Below are 20,997 nucleotides of genomic sequence, written 5' to 3'. Positions count from 1 at the left end.
TCTCATAGAAAGGGAACCCATAATGTGTCATGATGGAACCAATGATTGGTCCAGTGTACAACGGCCATCAATGGAGTGGAAAAGTAACTTTGTGTACACCGCCACCGCGCTAAATCAGATAGATTTTAAACATATCTAGCAGCTCAAGGCTGGGCATCCATGAGGCGCTGTGGGCCATCAACAGCAGCAGAATTGTACTCAGCCACAATCTCCAACCTCATGGCTCGGTATTATCCCCCACTCTGCCATTACCACCAGCCAGGGGATCGAACCTGGTTCAATGTAGAGTGCAGGAGGGCATGCCAGCACCAACAGCAAGCATACCGACAAATGAGGTGTCAACCCGGTGAAGTTACTTTCCACTACCACTATATTTCTAAATGTGTGCCAAAAAGTCAAGCCAGCCAGTGGATTGCAGCCTCATCGTGCATTGTTATTCGAAGGTCACATTGCATTGCTCCGACACGGTGAAGATCGCTACCTTGTTTTCAAATTGACATTCTGAATCTTTCAACATCTTTTGGTGGAGGTAGTTGATCCTTTCATCCTCCCGCTGGGCGAAGAAGGTTGCAGAAATTTTCCTTCGGACTCGCAAGGCATAGGTTTCCAAAAACACCGTGACATAAGCAATCGCGTAGAGCAGGCAGACAATATGGATGACTTTGATGTTTGGGGGAGATGGCTGAAACATGCAATCATCAGATACAAAGATGAACGTCATGGGGAAATCAGCCTGCTGTTTTATTAGGGACACAGGAGCTTTTACAGGAAATAAATACACCATTGCCACCTGAAAAAAAGATAAATTCATGATTACAATTCTGTCTTAAATAAAGAACATCAACTGTATATAATATATATATTATATGCATATATATATATTATATATAGAAACAATCTAAACTACAAAGAAAATGTTGAGGTCCTCTTTGCGGTGTTCTGTGATCCCACCGTTGTAATGATGTACATAGAACATCTAGTTGTTAACTAGAAAGATGATTTATTTACAAACGAGTGGAAAGATAACTAACAGATTGCGACACAGAAAAAGGCCACTAAATGCATTCAGTGAATTCTCCTGGAACTATTCTAAGTGCGACTATCCTCTCATACCTTCTACTACCAACTTACGGGTGTCTTACATCACGTGATGGAGGTCTGACGCCACCAGCAGGTTGGAGGTCGCATTACCAGCTATATACGAAACTGCGCACAGGCATATCACCACACGCTTTATCCCAAGTAACTATGTTACAATTAATTGTTGCATTAAAATAGCTACCTTATAGTGACAGGGAAGGATTAATCGCATTTGGGATTTAACAATTCCAGTGACTGCAAGTCCCCACCCTGAAGGCTATGATAGCTAACAATATAATATACAGTATTGTAGTCAGTCTGGCTTCCTTGAATATAAGTGTACCATACTCACTTTAACTGTCTCCAGCCTTTGCACTATTTGATAACAAAAGAGGTAAATGGAATGTTCATTGTGAAGCTGAGCCGTACGGCCTAGAATAGGTGTTAGGAACCTTAATGTGTAATAAGAAGCTTCATTCCTGTTCTAAGACCCTTCAGAGAGTCAGTGTATGGGGACCAAGGGCAATGTGTCCAAGTTTGCAGACGACACTAAGATGAGTGGTAAAGCGAAAAGTGCAGAGGATACCGGAAGTCTGCAGAGAGATTTGGATAGGTTAAGTGAATGGACTAGGGTCTGGCAGATGGAATACAATGTTGACAAATGTGAGGTTATCCATTTTGGTAGGAATAACAGCAAACGGGATTATTATTTAAATGATAAAATATTAAAACATGCTGCTGTGCAGAGAGACCTGGGTGTGCTCGTGCATGAGTCGCAAAAAGTTGGTTTACAGGTGCAACAGGTGTTTAAGAAGGCAAATGGAATTTTGTCCTTCATTGCTAGAAGGATGGAGTTTAAGACAAGGGAAGTTATGCTGCAATTGTATAAGGTGTTAGTGAGGCCACACCTGGAGTATTGTGTTCAGTTTTGGTCTCCTTACTTGAGAAAGGATGTACTGGCACTGGAGGGTGTGCAGAGGAGATTCACTAGGTTAATCCCAGAGCTGAAGGGGTTGGATTACGAGGAGAGGTTGAGTAGACTGGGACTGTACTCATTGGAATTTAGAAGGATGAGGGGGGATTTTATAAAAACATATAAAATTATGAAGGGAATAGATAGGATAGATGCGGGCAGGTTGTTTCCACTGGCGGGTGAAAGCAGAACTAGGGGGCATAGCCTCCAAATAAGGGGAAGTAGATTTAGGACTGAGTTTAGGAGAAGCATCTTCACCCAAAGGGTTGTGAATCTATGGAACTCCTTGCCAAGTGAAGCAGTAGGGGCTCCGTCATTAAATGTTTTTAAGATAAAGATAGATCGTTTTTTGAAGAATAAAGGGATTAAGGGTTATAGTGTTCGGGCCGGAAAGTGGAGCTGAGTCCACAAAAGATCAGCCATGATCTCATTGAATGGCGGAGCAGGCTCGAGGGGCCAGATGGCCTACTCCTGCTCCTAGTTCTTATGTTCTTATAAATGGGGCAGATGCTGGCTGTTCTCTGCTCAGCTTCCCCCGCCCAGCACAGCCTAGGAACCCACTTCCAAAAAAAGGTACGAGTCATTTTAAAATGAACCATGTGGAGCCGGAAGGAGGAAGGGGTTTCCTTCCAACCACGATCAGCATTGCCCCCTACCCTCTACCAATCCCTACTGCCCTCAATCCCCACCCTCCACCACCAACACTCAACTGGGGACAACTGGAGGTGGAGCGAGCAGCATGAAATCTCTTCCTTCAGAAGAGCAACTCTGAAGGCACGGCGGGCGGTACCAACTGGCCCAGACAGAGAGCTGAGGCCCAAAGCTCAATTTTGCAGCTGGTTTGAGCTTCCTGGATACAGGCACTTTGAAGTCACTCATTTGGGGGTGGTGGGGGAACACGAGGAGCAGCTCACCTCGATGGCAGCGGAGATGGGGCTGATGCGAGATAAGCAGAGGTGGCTGCAGGAGAAGGTTGAGGACCTCGAAAATCGGTCGCGCAGGCAGAACCTCAGGATTGTGGGGCTGTCGGAGGGAAGCGAGGGAGCAGACGCTGGCGCGTATGTGGGGAGGATGTTGGAGAAGCTGCTGGGAGAACGAGCATTGTCATGGCCTCTGTGATGCGACCATTAATTCACGCGAAACAGAGTGTAGATGTAAACTGTGGCTTTAATCGACTAGAACAGTGCCTGCCTGCGACTGCTCTGCTACTGAGAGCCGCCTACAGGGCTACTGCTCTTTATACCTCCCCTCAAGGGGTGGAGCCAGGGGCGGAGTCCACACAGGCACCAACATGATACATTCCAGGTAATACCTAACAATGGTCCATAGGTGGAGCCCACATGGGCAACAGCGTGATACAGTGACATACATGGTGAATGGTTAATGCAATACGTTCACCACATTCACCCTGTGAAGGGTTCACAGGTTCAGCCTGTCCGGCGCCCGGATCGTGCGCTGTGATCACCGAAGCTCTGGTATCACAGCTGGCCCGGCTGTTGAACTCATCCGTGCAGGCATGGGTAGTGAAGAAGCCGGTGCGGGCACAGACATGGACTCCGGGAGCATGTCTTCTGGAGCTTCGTTCCTGTGGGTCGATGAAGGGAGAACGGAGGGCGGGAGGGGGTGCGGGTGCCATGTAGGGGCGGGGGTGCTGGTCAGCGTAGATTGGGTGGGGTAAGTTGGGGGGGCGGTGGGAGTGGAACCTGCGGGTGCCAGGTCCCAGAGGGAAACCGTATCCTGTCGGCTGTCGGGGTGCTCTATGTATGCATACTGGGGGTTGGTGTGAAGAAGCTGGACCCTCTCGACCAGGGGGTCGGACTGATGGCTCCTGATGTGTTTGCGGAGTAAGACGGGCCCCAGTGTCTTCAGCCAAGACGGAAGCGAGACCCCGGAGGTGGATTTCCTGGGGAAAACAAATAGGCGGTCATGAGGGGTCTCATTTGTGGCCGTGCAAAGGAGGGACCTAATAGTGGAGTGCGTTGGGGAGGACCTCCTGCCAGTGGGAAACTGGGAGATTCCTAGACCGTAGGGCCAGGAGGATGGCCTTCCAGACCGTCGCGTTCTCCCTCTCCACCTGCCCGTTTCCCTGGGGGTTATAACTGGTAGTCCTGTTCGAGGCGATGCCCTTACCGAGCAGGTACTGACGCAATTCGTCGCTCATGAACGACGAGCCCTGGTCACTGTGAACGTATGTGGGGAAACCGAACAGAGTGAAGATACTATGTAGGGCTTTAATGATGGTGGCCGTGGTCATGTCGGGGCAGGGGATTGCAAAGGGGAAGCGGGAGAACTCGTCAATGATGTTGAGGAAATACTTGTTGCGGTTGGTAGAGGGGAGGAGCCCTTTGAAATCAATACTGAGGCGCTCAAAGGGCCGGGATGCCTTTACCAGGTGGGCCTTATCTGGTCGATAGAAGTGCGGCTTACACTCCGCATAGATCTGGCAGTCCCTGGTCATGGCTCTGACCTCCTCGGTGGAGTAGGGCAGGTTGCGAGCCTTGATGTAGTGGAGAAACCGGGTGACCCCCGGGTGGCAGAGGCCATCGTGGATAGCCCGGAGTCGGTCATCTTGCACGCTGGCGCACGTGCCACGGGACAGAGCATCTGGGGTCTCGTTGAGCTTCCCAGGATGATACACGATATCGTAATTATAGGTGGAGAGTTTGATCCTCCACCTCAAGATCTTATCATTCTTGATCTTGCCCCGCTGCGTATTATCAAACATGAAGGCTACCGATCATTGGTCGGTGACGAGGGTAAACCTCCTACAAGCGAGGTAGTGCCTCCAGTGCCGCACAGTTTCCATGATGGCTTGGGCTTCTTTTTCGACCGAGGAGTGTCGAATTTCGGAGCCGTTGAGGGTGCATGAAAATAATGCTACTGGGCTGCCCGCCTGGTTAAGGGGGCAGCGAGGGCAACCTCTGACGCCACTCTCCAACTGGAAGTGGATGGACTCGTCCACCGCGCGCATCACGGATTTGGCGATGTCCGCCTTGATGCAGCTGAAGGCTGGCGGGCCTCGGCCGCCAGTGGGAAGATGGTGGCCTCGATTAGTGAGTGGGCTTTGTCCGCATAGTTGGGGACCCACTGGGCGTAATAGGAAAAGAACCCAAGACACCTTTTCAGGGCTTTGAGGCAGTGGGGAAGGGGGAGTTGCAGGAGGGGGCGCATGCGGTCGGGATCGGGTCCTGGGAGCCCCGTTTTCCACGACGTAGCCGAGGATGGCTAGTCTGATTGTGTGGAAAACGCATTTCTCCTTGTTATAAGTGAGGTTAAGGGTTTGGGTGGTTTGGAGAAATCTCTGGAGGTTGGCGTCGTGGTCCTGCTGATCTTTGCCGCAGATGGTGACGTTGTCCAAGTACGGAAATGTGGCCCGCAGCCCGTACTGGTCCACCACTCGGTCCATCGTTCTTTGGAAGACCGAGACCCCGTTTGTGACGCCGAAGGGGACCTGGAGGAAATGGAAGAGGCGGCCGTCTGCCTCAAAGGCCGTGTAGTGGCGGTCCTCCGGGCGGATTGGGAGCTGGTGGTACGCAGACTTCAGATCCACCGTGGAGAACACCTGGTAGTGTGCGATCTGGTTAACCATGTCTGTGATCTGGGGAAGGTGGTACGCATCGAGGCACGTGTACTGGTTTATGGTCTGGCTGTAGTCTACAACCATCCGGTTCTTCTTCCCGGTCCTGACGACCACCACCTGAACTCTCCATGGGCTATTGCTGGCCTCGATGATCCCCTCCTGCAAGAGTCGCTGGACCTCGGACCTGATAAAAGTCCTGTCCTGGAGGCTGTACCGCCTGCTTCTGGTGGCGACGGGTTTACAGTCGGCGGTGAGATTTGCAAAGAGCGGGGGAGGGTCGACTTTTAGGGTCGTGAGGCTACATACGGTGAATGGGGGGTAGGGGCCCACCGAACTTCAGAGTTAGACTCTGGTGGCTCCGTCATCACCTGGCGCTGCCAGTTCTGGAGGCTCGCTCCCGTCTCGATCAGGGTCTCCATGCCTGTGGCCATGGAACATGGGCACTGTGCCACGTCCCCCTGGGACTGGGCCACGTCCTTCTGGGACTGGGCCACGTCCCTCTGGGACTGGGTCACGTCACCCTGGGATTGGGCCACGTCCCTCTGGGACTGGGCCATGTTCCTCTGGGACTGGGTCACGTCCCTCTGGGACTGGGTCACGTCCCTCTGGGACTGGGCCACGTCCCTCTGGGACTGGGCCATGTTCCTCTGGGACTGGGTCACGTCACCCTGGGACTGGGCCACGTCCCTCTGGGGTTGGGCCACGTCCCTCTGGGATTGGGCCACGTCCCTCTGAGACTGATTCAGGTCAGCCAGCACCAGGCGTATGCACTCCATGTCCGCAGCCATGGCCCGTTGTGTTGGTCCATGCTCTGGATCGCTGCAGTAATGCCCATGTGGCATAGCCATGCTGTCCTGTGCCTCAAACACCGCCCGTACACTGTGCCCAGGCCTTGGAGACCCTGACCCATACCCGAAACCGTCGCACCCAAGGCCTCCACCACAAATGCTACTCGTGCGGTGTCAGCCCAGGTGGCACGCATTGTTGGCACTGCCTCCTGCTCCTGCAGGCGGTTGGACTCCTCCAACTGCACCTGCAGACACTGATGGCTGCTGACAGCCCCTCATATAGTCCCATAGGAACATCGCAATGCTCAGTTCATTGTCTCATCCCCACCTCCGCCTCTGCGAATGCCCGCTCACGCACCCTGCCGGCCAGGTCCAACGCCCTCTGCTCCCCGACGGTGAGGGGCCGCAGGCCCAGCGGACCCCTCCGGTCTTCTCCCACTCCCTGCGGTTGTGGGGTGCCTTCTCCTAGTGGGACAGGTAATGTACAGTGTGAGACACTCAGGTGCGGGCTCTGTGGGGGGGTTGTGGTGTGGCCTGTGTGTGCGGGCGTTGGCATGCGGTGCAGGAGCTGGTGACTCACCATATCTGGCCAGGGGGTTACCCACCCTAAAGTAGCACTGCCCACCGGGTCGCCTGGTGGTGGCCGCATTGAGAGGGGGGGGGGGGATGCAAATTGGCTGTAGTGTTTCCCACATTGCAACAGTGACTGCACTTCAAAAGCACTTCATTGGCTGTAAAGTTCTTTGAATGCCCTGAGGTCACGAAAGGTGCTACATGAAAGGTGCTACATGAAAGGTGCTACATGAAAGGTGCTACATGAAGGCGCGACTTTCTTCTCTTTGGGAGTATTTCTGCGGAGCCGATGTCGGGTCAAGAGGCTGAGGTAGTGAGGGGCGCCGATGGTTCCGGGATGTCCCACAACAAGAACCAGGAGCAGCCAAATCGTCCCAGAGCCCCAGAGGGTGACCTGTCTATAAACTGTGCTGTTAAAATAATCCCTTCAGTTTCACACACACTCCCAGCAAAGCAGAGGCAGGAAGTCCTTGGACAGGCCATCTCATCTCAACAGCACATGAGAGACCTGAGGAAGTTAAGGGAATATAACTTCCAGAATATAAAAGTTAGGGATGTTCCTCATCAATATGTGTGAGCAATGGCAACAGTGCCATTGTCCCTGGTAAGCATATAAAGCAAGATATAATTAACCCCACCCAACACTAAGGGCAATTTTGGACACTAAGGGCAATTTATCATGGCCAATCCACCCAACCTGCACGTCTTTGGACTGTGGGAGGAAACCGGAGTACCCGGAGGAAACCCACGCAGACACGGGGAGAACATGCAGACTCCACACAGACAGTGACCCAACCCGGAATCGAACCTGGGACCCTGGAGCTGTGAAGCAATTGTGCTAACCACAATGCTACCATGCTGCCCCACGGTATATACTCTCATTCTGGCAAGTCTTTCAGAGGCACCTTCCACAGTGTCTCTATATCATTTTTTTTAACATGGAGGCCAGAACGATTCACAGTATTCCGAGTGTGGTCTAACCAAGGTTCTATACAAGTTTAACATAACTTCTCTGCTTTTGAATTTTAGCACTCTAGATTAGAAATGGATCCCATTGCTACGTTTATTTTTGTTCGAGGCCTTATGAACCTGAAAGGCAACCAAAGTTTTGACTTATCTCCGGGAGGAAAACAAAGCTAGAAATAAAGTCATGTTTACATTGTACGTGAATTCCAAAGTGACAGGCACAGGCGGAATGTCAGCAACCCGAAGCAGGACCTGCGAGGTAAGGCTGAAGACGATAAAATCTGTTGCTATGACAATCGCACTCAGGGCCAGGTATGCTGTGCTGATCACCATTTGCTTCACACATCTGGCCATCTCATCGGAGGACATCTTTAACCCCGTGGATCTGATCAGCTTCTTGCTGGAGGTCCGGCACGGTATGGGCACCCCTTTTCTGGTCCGCACTAGCTGAGCCAGCCTGCTGGTTATATACACGTTGTCAAACTGCAAATTGGTCAGGTAGTGCTTGAGATACCTGGCTGATGTTAGGGTCAGATAGAAGAAAACAAAGCCAGCGAGCACCCTGTTGGTATTCAAAGTGATCTCGTTGAGTAAGGTCTGAATTGTAAAATAGTTGCTTTGGATTTCTTTGCCAACCACTTGGAGATGGGTCTTGATTGCGGAGTGATTGCTGTTCGAATTAATGTTCCATTCTGCTTTCGATCTTGTGACCACGCTGCTCTCTGAGATTTTGTCCACGAGTGTGGTTAAATCCGCACTCAGCACATTTTTCACCTCCTGTATGATGGTCGTGAAGTTCATGAGGCTTTTGGTTGAGGTCATCGCCACGCAGTGAAGTACTTGGAGAACCATCTTGATATTGGCCATAATGTTGGAGATGATGTTGATGGCGACCAGCATGAAGCAGGTGGAGAGGAGCAAATCGCGGCCTTGTTTCGTGCCGATTGTGGGGATCAACAGAGTGAACACGCAGCGCACAGGATGGACCAGGAAGAGAAGCAGGAACACGGCACCCGTGAACATACAGGTTATCGTGTTGCACAAGGACGCTCCGTACTTCAGAGACGCAAACATCCAGTTGTGCAACAGGCCACTGCTGATGGCGCATATACACGAGCACAACAAGAAGAGGACCAGCAGCTCTTTCCAACAGGCTGGAGTCGGTTTGGAGTAAGCAGCCCAAGAGAACTGCATGACTTTCAGCATTTTTTCACCCCATTTGTTCCAGCAGAAAATGGAGGAGGTCTCCAAATGACAGAATCTGTTGGGGGGAGGGCAGGAAGAGAAAATAAATTAATCTTTAGCCAGCTGAAATTTGAAGGTGAATATACAGAACTATTAAATATAAATCCGTAAAGTTCATAAATCATAAGACCACACTCACACAATTTAAACTCTGCTTCTGTCTCACAACCCATGCACGAAAATGAGATTCATTTATTTTTGGAGTTCAATAAATTTACTTATAATAGCAAGTAAAATAAACAATTTCTGGCACCAAATCACAAACATAGTAAACCTTTGACAAAGGCAATGCCTGAACCATCGTGCAAAGGACCACAACCATCCATTTCTCAGTTAGAAATCAGTGAATTGGGTTCCCCACAACTGTTACGAATTCTGATACAGTCGAGTTCCTCGGGTACTGGACTTCACTTTAACTTACTGAAGATTTTTTCAGCCACACAGTGGTCCCAGGTATGCAAGACGTCAAACAGCTCCTCGGTACAGGTTTCTTCGGTTTGTGGGCAGCACGGTAGCACAAGTGATTAGCACTGTGGCTTCACAGCGGCAGGGTCCCAGGTTCGATTCCCTGCTGGGTCACTGTCTGTGTGGAGTCCGCATGTTCTCCCTGTGTCTGCGTCGGTTTCCTCCCACAGTCCACAGACGTGCAAGTTAGGTGGATTGGCCATGATAAATTGCCCTTAGTGACCAAAAAAGGTTAGGAGGGGATATTGGGTTATAGGGATAGGGTAGGAGTGAGGGCTTAAATGGGTTGGTGCAGACTCGATGGGCCGAATGGCCTCTTTCTGCACTGTATGTTCTATGTGATCGGGAACTCACTCGCTCTGTACAGGCGTCCAGTATTTCTAGCAGTTTCACACAAGTTTCAATCTGCTCACATTGCTCCCTGATGTTTGTTAGGAGATCCACCACTTCTTCTTCTTCCTCCTCTTCATCCTCCCCAGGTCCTCCGGTTAACATCAGCTCATCCTCCAGCCCCATGGCGCCGACCTTGCGAAGCAGATTCATATTTATTAACATTGCTCCCTTAACCAACAATACCATGAACTTTGGTAAGATCCTGATGGTGGATGTGGAGAGGACGTTTCCTCACGTGGGAGAATCTAGAACTAGGAGGCCACTGTTTCAAAATAAGGAGTTGAGGTGAAATGTTTTCACTCAAAGGGTCATAAATCTTTGGAACGTTCTTCCTGAAAGGGCGGTGGAAGCAGAGACTTTGATTATTTTTAAGGTGGAGGTGGATAGATTCTTGGTACGCAAGGCGGTGATAGGCTATTGGGGGAGGCGGGATACAGATTTGAGGTTACTAGTAGAGCAGGCTCGAGGGGTTGAATGGCCTCCTCCTGCTTCTGGTTTGCATCTATATTTGTTTGTATTCGTTCAGTTGTTGTTTTGGGGATAATGCTGTCTGTACGGTTAGCTGCTACGCTTGCCCCAAAACAGTGACTGAACTTTGACAATAATTCATTGGTAACTTCATCAATGCAAATATTTTCTTTTATCAATAAACACCTTTTTGTTAATTTTAGACATTTTCTTCACAACTTTTAATTTGTCATTTAAAATAATTTCCAAGAAAATTGGGTCGCCCTCAGGTTTATCAATAATAAACAGATAGACTGATCATCTCTCCCTTAAAAACTGCTTAGAAACGGGCAGCTTGCTGACGCAGTGGTTAGCACTGCTGCCTCATGGCGCCAATGTCCCTGGTTCGAATCCCGGCCCTGGGTCACTGTCCGTGTGGAGTTCGCACATTCTCCCTGTGTATGCGTGGGTTTTACCCACAACCCAAAGATGTGCAGGGTAGGTGGATTTGCCACGCTAAATTGCCCCTTAATTGGAAAAAATGAATTGGGTACTCTAATTTTGAAAAAAAACTACTTAGAAACATACATAGAAACTAGAAGCAGGAGGCCATTCAACCCTACGAGCCTGCTCTGCCATTCATTATGTGATCATGGCTGATCATCAAGTTCAATACCCTGATTCCGCCTTATCCCCATATCCCTTGACCCCTTTAGCCCCAAGAGCTGTTTCTAATTCCATCTTGAAATCAAACAATTTTTTGGCCTCATTTACTTTCTGTGGTAGAATTCCACAGATTCAGAGTGAAGAAATTTCTCCTCGCCTCACACCTAAAAGGTTTATCCCTTATCCTCAAACTATGACCCCTAGTTTTGGACTCCTCCTTCATCGAGAACATTCTTTCGGAATCCACCTGTTTAATCCTGTTAGAATTTTATAAGTTTCTATGAGATCCCCTCTCACTCTTCTAAACTCCAATAAATATAATTCTGACCGATTTAGTCTCTCCTCATATGACAGTCCCACCATCCCACGAATCAGCCTGGTAAACCTTTGCTGCACTCCCTCCATAGCAAGAACATCCTTCTCAGATAAGAACACCAAAACTGTGCATAATGCTCCAGGTGTGGCCTCACCAATGCCCGATACAATCGTGGTAATACATCTCTATTCCTGTACTCAAATCCTCTCTGCTACTCAACTGGAGTTAGCAGCCAATTCCTATTTGGGAGTGAAACAGCAGCATCAGGAAGGAGTCAATGACATTAATGAAGAATGCATCAAAGAGTGGAACTTAGACATTCCCCCTCGAACACAGATACATCCATAGGTTATGTAGCAACTCAACTAATATCCTGGGTGGGCAGCACGGTGGCGCAGTGGGTTAGCACTGCGGCCTCACGGCGCCGAGGTCCCAAGTTCAATCCCGGCTCTGGGTCACTGTCCGTGTGGAGTTTGCACATTCTCCCTGTGTTTGCGTGGGTTTCGCCCCCACAACCCAAAAATGTGCAGGGTAGGTGAATTGGCCCTTTAATTGGAAAAAATGAATTGGGTACACTAAATTTAAAAAAACTAATATTCTGGGATGTACAATCATCATGCATCCATGGATGCAAAGCAAAGATCAAGGGTGGAATTTTGCTGTCTCACCCATGACGATGTTCACCCCTGACGGTGTGGAAAGTCTTAGCCCAAGACTTGGGTAAGGAGGTATAAAAGCTCGGTCAATATTCTCACACATTCTATTCTATAATGGAAAATATGGGCACAGTAAGAAGTCTTACAACACCAGGTTAAAGTCCAACAGGTTTGTTTCAAACACGAGCACGAACACGAAACAAACAAACCTGTTGGACTTTAACCTGGTGTTGTAAGACTTCTTACTGTGCTCACCCCAGTCCAACGCCGGCATCTCCACATCATGGAAAATATGGGGTCAGTTTTTTCCCCCCTAACTTTAGCCTGCTGCTGGTCAGTGAAATTAGACCCAAGGCACATTCTGCTTCATTTACCTTGAACCTACACAAGCTTAGATCACTCAGTTCCAAGTCTGTCCCTTAGACCTTCCTTATGGTGTGGGGAAGGATTGGGCACTGCTGGCCTGAGTGAGGAAGCAAACTCACTCTCCACCATCTCCCTATAGTCCATGAAAGAAAGGAGGATATTCTTTCATAGTCAGAGCTCTACTGGTGTAGCTAAAAATTGGTAACTTTAATTCCTGTGTTAGGGAGGAAACTGAAACAGGAGAACTGATGTTCCTTCTCCTGTCTCATTAGCATATCTGGCTTTTTTGTAAAAGCATTTTCTTCAAACTTGTATCAAAGTAGGTTACAGCAAATAAACACCCCGGGAAACGTTCTTCCCAACAATCAACTGTACAGTTTGTACAGATTTGTCTCCTTTTTCAGCCCCCCCCCCCCCCCCATCACCCCCCACCCACCCCCCTGCGACTAACAGCTTCTCAAATACGGTCACAAACACCCCCCCACCTTTTCTCAAACTCCCCTGCTGAGCCCCTTAACTCATACTTTATCTTCTCTAACCGCAGGAAGTCGTACAGGTCACCCAACCAAGCTGCTACCCCCGGTGGCGATGCCGACCGCCACTCCAGCAGAATTCGCCGCTGTGCAATCAGAGAGGCAAAGGCCAAGACATCGGCCTTCCTCCTCTCCATGAGCTCCGGCTTCTCTGAAACCCCAAATATCGCCACCAACGGGTCCGGGTCCACTCCCTCCTCCACTATCCTGGCTAAGACCCCGAACACTCCCGCCCAGAATCTTCCCAATTTTTCACAACCCCAAAACATGTGCGCGTGATTCGCTGGCCCCCGCCACACCTCTCACACTCATCTGCTACCCCCTGAAAGAACCCACTCATTCTCGCCTGGGTGTTATGCACCCTGTGCACCACCTTAAACTGTATCAGGCTCATCCTTGCACAAGAGGAGGTCCCGTTTACCCTTCGCAGTGCCTCACTCCATACTCCCCAATTGATCTCCATTCCCAACTCCGCTTCCCATTTCTCCTTGATCTTCACCACCCGCTCGCCTCCCTGCTCCCCCAGCCACTTATATATATCCCCAATTCTTCCCTCCCCTTCCACATCTGGAAGCAGCAGTCGCTCCTGCAGGGTGTATCCTGGCAATCTAGGGAACCCTTTCCAGACCTATCACGCAAAGTCTCTCTCCTGTAGATACCTGAACTCGCTACCCCTCGGTAGCTCTACCCTCTCCCTTAGCTCCTCCAGACTGGCGAACCCTTCCTCCAAATACAAATCCCTCACCTTGACCAGCCCCACTTCCCTCCACCTCCTGTATACACTATCCATCCCCCCCCCTCCCGGCTCAAACCCATGATTCTCGCACAACAGCGTTAGCACCGACATCCCTTCCACCCTAAAATGCCTCCTCAGCTGATTCCATATCGTCACCGTGGACTGCACCACTGGGCTCCCTGAATACTGCTTTTGGGCCAGGGTTTAGAGAACCCCAAAGTGTATCATGGAGTTCACCTGACCCACAACTTTTAATAGATTGTGGTATGGAGAGCACATGGCCCACTCTACAGGTGTGGTACAGCAGAAATGGAAAAATATTTTTTAAAGCAAAACAATGTTTATTCTATTAACTCAAGTTAACCTTTTTTTAAACACACAGTGAACATCTTAGCAACCATTAATTCAAATACAACCCCCAAAGAATACAACACTAAGTAATTCTTACTTTCTTTTTAACATCCATAAGATTTAAAAACACCTTTCAACGGAAAGGCTTAACTTCACTACTGAGAACAGTTACCACGTTGAAATCAGCAAATGGATACTATAAGCTTGCAGAGATTCACATACATCCTGCTGTGATTGCAGCTTCTCCAAAACCAAAATGAAACCAAAAAAAAACCAGACACACCCGAGCTCCTCTCAAAGTGAAACCAAAAAGCAGAACCAGAGCTCAGCTCCACCCACACTCCGACACCACCGCAGCAATATGAGCAGCCAAACATGTGGTGAATTATACTGTATTGTAATTCACACTGTATTGCATTGCATTGTATTATGTCCTTGTGGGCTCTGTCTGTGAGCCGTTGCGCGGCTCTGCTCATAGGGGGAGATGAGGAGCCTGTACTGGGCTTCACCCTTGTCTCCGCCCATGAGTCCACCCATGGCCCCGCCCACTACCGGAAGTATAAAGTGCTGCAGCCGTAAGCCCTGCTCTCAGTTCCTCTGGTCGCAGGCTGGCTCAGTTGTAAGACTATTAAAACAACAGTTTACTTCCAATCGTGTCTCTAGTGAATTGATGGTCACATCAAAACACATTCCAAAGTGACATTGTCAGGACAATACCTACTTGGAGCCATTGGCAATGCTGTTGCCACCATAGCCCTCAAACTAGACCCCTTACAAGATTCCTCCTCCATCCTAACCCACTCTACCCCTTCTCCTTCCCACCACCGCCGCACCTTGTCCACATTCGCCGCCCAATAATAATGAAGCAAGTTTGGCAACGCCAATCCCTCCCGCTACCTCTGTCTCTGTAGCAGGGTCCTCCCCACCCTTGGCACCTTCCCCGCCCATACAAAGTCAGAGATGATTGTGTCCACTTTCCGAAAAAAGGCCTTTGGTATAAAGATCGGGAGAGCCTGAAAGAGAAACCAGAACCTCGGCAGAATATTCTTTTTCACCGATTGGATCCTCCCCGCCAACGTTAAGTACAGTGTATCCCACCTCTTAAGACCCTCCCTGACCTCCTTATGGAGCCCCGTCCATTCCCTCGCTACCTGAATCCTCATGTACTTAAACTTATCCCTCGCTACTGTAAATGGCATCCCCCCTAAAATAGCCCGCTGTGCCAGCTCATTCACTGGGAATACCTCGTTTTTCCCTGCATTCAGCTTGTATCCCAAGAACCTCCAAACCTCCCCAACAGTCCCATAATCCTTCCCATACTCTCCAACGGATCCGAAACATACAGCAAGAGGTCATCGGTATAGAGCGACACCCGATGCTCCCTCTGTCCCCGCATTATCCCCTGCCACTCTGCCGACCCCCCGAGAGCCATCGCCAATGGCTCTATGGCCAGTGCAAACAGCAGCGGCGACAGCGGGCACCCCTGCCTCATACCCCTGTGTAAGTCAAAGCTTTGTGAGCTCATATCATTCGTCCTCACCCTCGCTCTTGGCGCCACATACAGCAACCGCACCCATGCCACGAATCTCGGCCCAAACCCAAACCTTCCCAAAACTTCAAACAAGTACCGCCACTCCACCCGATCAAATGCTTTCTCCGCGTCCATGGACACCACCACCTCTGCTAGCAGAGCTCTCGATGGATTCATCACCACATTCAACAGCCGTCTTATATTACTTGCGAGCTGCCTGCCCTTCACGAAGCCTGTTTGATCTTCTGCAACCACCCCCGGGACACAATCCTCCATCCTCCCCGCCAACAACTGAGCCAATACCTTCACGTCCGTGTTCAATAGTGATATGGGTCTATACGACCCACATTCCACTGGATCCTTCCCTTTTTTTGGGATTGGATATCTGCCTTTTGTTTATGGCAATTTTAAGCGTCAGCAGCCCTTACACTCCCTCAGGGGAAATCCCCGAGCATCATTAAACGGGGGGAGACTAGGATACGAGTAATATTTTGGCTACCTATTGGTGATTGAGATCACCATCATGACAAGTACTGCATTGATTCAAGGAGCTATCACCCATAGAATCCCAGCAGTACAAAAGGAGACCATTTGGCCCATCGGGTCTGCACTGAGCTGCCGAAAGAGCACCCTTCCGAGGCCCACTCCCCTGTCCTATCTCCATAACCCCATTGATCATGGCCAATCCATGGCAGCACGGTAGCATTGTGGATAGCATAATTGCTTCACAGCTCCAGGGTCCTAGGTTCGATTCCGGCTTGGGTCACTGTCTGTGCGGAGTCTGCACATCCTCCCCGTGTGTGCGTGGGTTTCCTCCGGGTGCTCCGGTTTCCTCCAAAGATGTGCAGGTTAGGTGGATTGGCCATGATAAATTGCCCTTAGTGTCCAAAATTGCCCTTAGTGTTGGGTGGGGTTATTGGGTTATGGGGATAGCGTGGAGGTGTTGACCTTGGGTGGGGTGCTCTTTCCAAGAGCCGTTGCAGACTCGATGGGCCGAATGGCCTCCTTCTGCACTGTAAATTCTATGGTAAAAAAAAAACTGCACATCTTTGGACTGTGGGAGGAAACCGGAGCACCTGGAGGAAACCCACGCAGACACGGGGAGAACATGCAGACTCCGCACAGACAGTGACCCAAAGTCCAAATTGAACCAGGGTCCAGGGTCCCTGGCAGCAGTACCTGTGCCACCACATCATCACCTTGTTCAGATAAATAAAACAGATTAAAATAAAATAGTTTCAAATAAAATAGATATGGTAAACAGATAGGATCTTGCCAGCGTTGCCCATGTCCTGAAAAGAGACTGAACATACTTTTTGATCAAAACAGATTCTAATAACAAGCGTAGCACTGAAAACTATTTCCTTTTTTGGAAATGTATCTGTTAAACCTCATCCCCAATCGGCAGCACCAGCGGCATACTTCGCAAATGGGTCCACACCAAAGAACCTTTCAGACCTATGGGGCTGCATTTTCTGGGGTGTGGGTGGCGGGTTTGGTGAACAGACCCTGACAGGAAAGTCAGCTGGAAGTTGGAACACTAGGTAGAAGTCCCTCCCACAGCCATACCACACTTAGCGCGGGGTTAAAATCGTCAACGGGGGTGGGGGGGGGGGGGGGGGGGGGGGGGGGGTCAGCTCGGAAGTGGGTGGGAGGGTAGTGGGCCAGCCACCCAAACTATTCTACCTACCCCCCGCCAACAAGGGGCGCGACATACAACCCAACCCCACATGTGTAACTTTCCAGATGATAGAATGTTCCTGTTAATGTATTATGTAGACCAAAAATTATAATTTGCTTTCATTTTTTGAGTCTACTGCTTTTTGTCATCAGGGGTACAAAATGGGGAAATTTAAAACCTTCCACCTTTGGACCTGACCCTCAAATATAATGTGAACAGCTAAAGCGTAAAGCCTCAACCACTGTGCCCCAGAAATAGGTCTGAATCATAAGGCTTTGTGTCCCAACAGTATTGAATGATAGAAACCACCTTTCACAACTTCAGATCATCCAAAACCCAATGAAGCACAGTTGGTGGAGTTGCCAGCTACCTGCCCAAAGTGAGCAGACGGGAGCTCGGTTTAGCCTTTGATTTGTAAAGCAGCATCTCTGATATGCTGACTTTTACATTGTACCCTGGAATGTTACCTTTTAGCATTACGGCACAGAAGGAACAGAAGGATGTCCACTGGCTCGTCATGCCCGCGCACGTTTGTAGTTTGTAGAATTTTCCAATTTGCAATCTGTGCAGGCACTGGAAGTGTGAAGGAGCTTGTGACGTTTCATAGCACCATATAATGTCCTAGAATGTCCCAGCACAGAAGGAAGATATTTAGCCCTTCGACTCTGTGTGCTGGCCCCCTGCAAGAGCAATTTAGCTGGTCCCACTCTCCCACCCATTCCCCCTGTGGCCCTGGAAATTGTCAGGTGCTCACCCAACTGCGTTTCGATCGACTACCTCTCAGGTAATGCATTCCAGATTGTAACCAGTTGCTGAGCAAAAGAAGCCTTTTCCCCATGTTGCCTTTGGTTCTTTTGTCGACCATCTTAAACAAAATCCTTTTGTTCTCGCCCCTTCAGCCCAATGGGCTGAATGGCCACTTTTTGCACCGTCTGTGGTTCTAACTTCAAATGGGTGTTTCCTACTGCACCTAAGCTGTTTAGACATCAGAGATGGAATGGGATTCAGAGGTATTGAGAAATAGATTATAGTGAATCAGCCGCTCATTTACACCGTGCCTAATAGCCTTCTCCGCAGTAGCTGCTGCCCAGGCCAATTTCACATGTACTGTTTTATTGTCGGGATGTGGTTTTATTTGTTTTTGAATGTGAAAGAACATTGGCCCCCATCAAATTGACTTGCTGGCAGGTGCTATCAGATACATGGGTGTGGTGAATGAAATTTACACGGCATTATAGTTACCAATGTCACTCTGTTCCAAGTAGATACATGTTTCAATATTGTAAGTGCAGTTGCACTACCTGACCACCAGGGGGAGTAGCTCTGGGAGTACTCGAGAGTTTGTACTGGGCTTCTCCTTTGGCTCCGCCCAGAACACCTCCCCCTGGAGCTGCTGTATAAAGATCCGTGCCACAGAGTCAGCCAGCCAGTTCACCGAAAGTTCAACGGCTAACAGGCTGGCTCTGTTGTAAATATATTAAAACCGCTATTCTAATCCTACAAGCACGTGTCCGTAGAATTGTTGGTTCCAACAATGGGGCAGGAGTTTCAGGTTCTGTCAATGTCGAGCGCAGAGTTAGACAGGATCCCAAAGTGCTGGATGGGGTGCTGGTTTCCCAATGCCCATGTAGGTGGCAGCTGTTGTTCCTGAGGGTGGTAAAGGGGGCCAGCCGGGATTTCCCAGTTGGCCTTCGGTTTCCCGATGAGGCAGAGATCTGAGGCAGGGTTCCTGATGGCAGTGTAGGGGGCACAGCACTCCAGCAAAGCCGATAGGTCCTCCCTGCCTAGCTGGCAATGGGTCAACACAAGACTATAAATAGGAATAGGATTAGACCAAATGGCTTGTTCTGCCACACCATAAAATCATGGTTGATCATCGGTTTCAATTCCACTTTCCTGCCCAACAAGGCCATTGGTCACCCTTCATGTTGAAGAACGCTCTCAATTACTCACCCGCTGTTGCAGCCTACTCCTCCTGCCAAGCTGCCAGTTTCTTCCCAGGGACGGGTTCAGATCTGGGAAACTGTCTCTACTCCTGATTCCCACCCCCAATTTGCCCCATAATTTGGATGTTGTGTAGGCCAGATTTGATCGAGGTGGCAGGCCTTTTTCCCTGAAGGCTAGTCATGAATAATTTGATAGTTTGAGCAACTTCCTAGGCTTAAATCTGGTGTTATAAATAAGCGGATATATTGGGTGGGATTCCCCGGTCTCCCAGCCGCGTGTTTCTTGGCAGCGGAGGGCGTCGTTTGCTGACAGTGAGATTCTACCCTGCCGCCGCTTGTCAATGCGATTTCCCATTGAGACCACCCCACGCCACCAACTAAACCCGCTGGCGGGGGTGCGATGCCAGCAGGAAAAGTGAATCCCAACGACCCGAGAATTCTGACCATTGAATTCAATTCCAGGGTGGCACGGCGGTGCAGTGGTTAGCACTGCTGCCTCACGGCGCCGAGGACCCGCATCCGATCCTAGCCCCAGGCCACTGTCCGTGTGGAGTTTGCACATTCTCCCCGTGTCTGTGTGGGTCTCTCCCCCACAACCCAGAGATGGGTAGGGTCGGTGGATTGACCACGCCAAATTGCCCCTTAATTGGGAAAAAAAAATGAATCGGGTGCTCTAAATTTACTTTTTTTTAAAATCAACAGGGCAGCATGGTGGCGCAGTGGTTAGCACTGCGGTCTCACGGCGCCGAGGTCCCAGGTTTGATCCCGGCTCTGGATCACTGTCCGTGTGGAGTTTGCACATTCTCCCCGTGTCTGCGTGTGTTTTGCCCCCACAACCTAAAAATGTGCAGGCTAGGTGGATTGGCCACGCTAAATTGCCCCTTAATTGGAAAAAAATGAATTGGGTACTCTAAATTTATTTTTTTTAAAAATCAATTTCACAACTTGAAATGGTAGGGTTTGAAGCTGGATCCTCTGCATTGCTCGTTCAGTACCACCTCATCCATTTCGGCATGGCAACCGAGAAACGGCTCTGATTAGCGGACTCTACAAGTCGCCGTTACCTGGCTGCCTTAGGGCCATGACAGAGTGAAGAACTCTCGCTGGGTCACCAGCCTCTTCCTCCACCACAGAGGAGCCTCTCTGCTTGGTGATGTAGTGCAGCATCGGAGCACACTACCATGATCCGCCAATACATTAACATCGATTTAAGTCGTATCCAGGAGCCAGCATTGCCAACAATGCCAGTCTCTCTCACACATTACCTCCATCTAGTGGAATGAAACATATACCTACAATTTTCTGACTCAGAGTTTACCACTGAAACAAGCATTAGTAAGAATCTTGCGCTTCAGCTTTCTCCATGTTAGTCAAAGTTACAGAGGATTTACAGAAGTGTGACCCAATGTAGGTACTTACCAATTTTAAGTGACCATTCTTTGATAGATTGTGGAAGTAAGAACTGAATCACGCAACACATTCAAACAGAACCCGGGAGTTGTTATTAAGCTATAACGAGACATATTCAATTAAAGAGGAAGGCAATGTTTTGATTCAGAGCACTAACGTCACACTGAGGAATGTGTTATCAAATTGTTGTTTCGTCTTTTTGCTCTCACGGTTACCTGCTGCTAGTTATATCTGCCGATGCATTTAGAGCCTCTCCATAGGATACAACCGAGGCTGAGTTTCCAGAAGATTAGTT

At 49.5% G+C, this 20,997-nt stretch overlaps 2 protein-coding genes across 2 annotated transcripts; both read right to left on the bottom strand.

Annotated features, from left to right (window-relative positions):
• Positions 1-433: 433 nt before the first annotated feature.
• Positions 434-14,385, bottom strand: LOC119968682 (osteoclast stimulatory transmembrane protein-like). The gene is made up of 3 exons (XM_038801282.1): positions 14,232-14,385; positions 8,153-9,221; positions 434-790 (listed from the first exon to the last, which is right to left on the bottom strand). The coding sequence occupies exons 1-3, from the start codon at positions 14,243-14,245 to the stop codon at positions 434-436; spliced, it is 1,440 nt and encodes a 479-aa protein (XP_038657210.1). The 5' UTR covers positions 14,246-14,385.
• On the bottom strand, positions 9,401-10,203 carry LOC119968683 (cytochrome b-c1 complex subunit 6, mitochondrial-like). Its single transcript, XM_038801283.1, has 2 exons — positions 10,009-10,203; positions 9,401-9,704 (listed from the first exon to the last, which is right to left on the bottom strand). Exons 1-2 carry the CDS (start codon positions 10,184-10,186, stop codon positions 9,613-9,615), a joined length of 270 nt encoding a protein of 89 aa, XP_038657211.1. The 5' UTR covers positions 10,187-10,203; the 3' UTR covers positions 9,401-9,612.
• Positions 14,386-20,997: the final 6,612 nt, after the last annotated feature.

This window comes from Scyliorhinus canicula, chromosome 7 (assembly GCF_902713615.1).
Source record: "Scyliorhinus canicula chromosome 7, sScyCan1.1, whole genome shotgun sequence".
NCBI lineage: Eukaryota > Metazoa > Chordata > Chondrichthyes > Carcharhiniformes > Scyliorhinidae > Scyliorhinus > Scyliorhinus canicula.
Note: the sequence above shows the minus strand (reverse complement) of the source record. Positions and strands in the feature narration are given on the sequence as shown.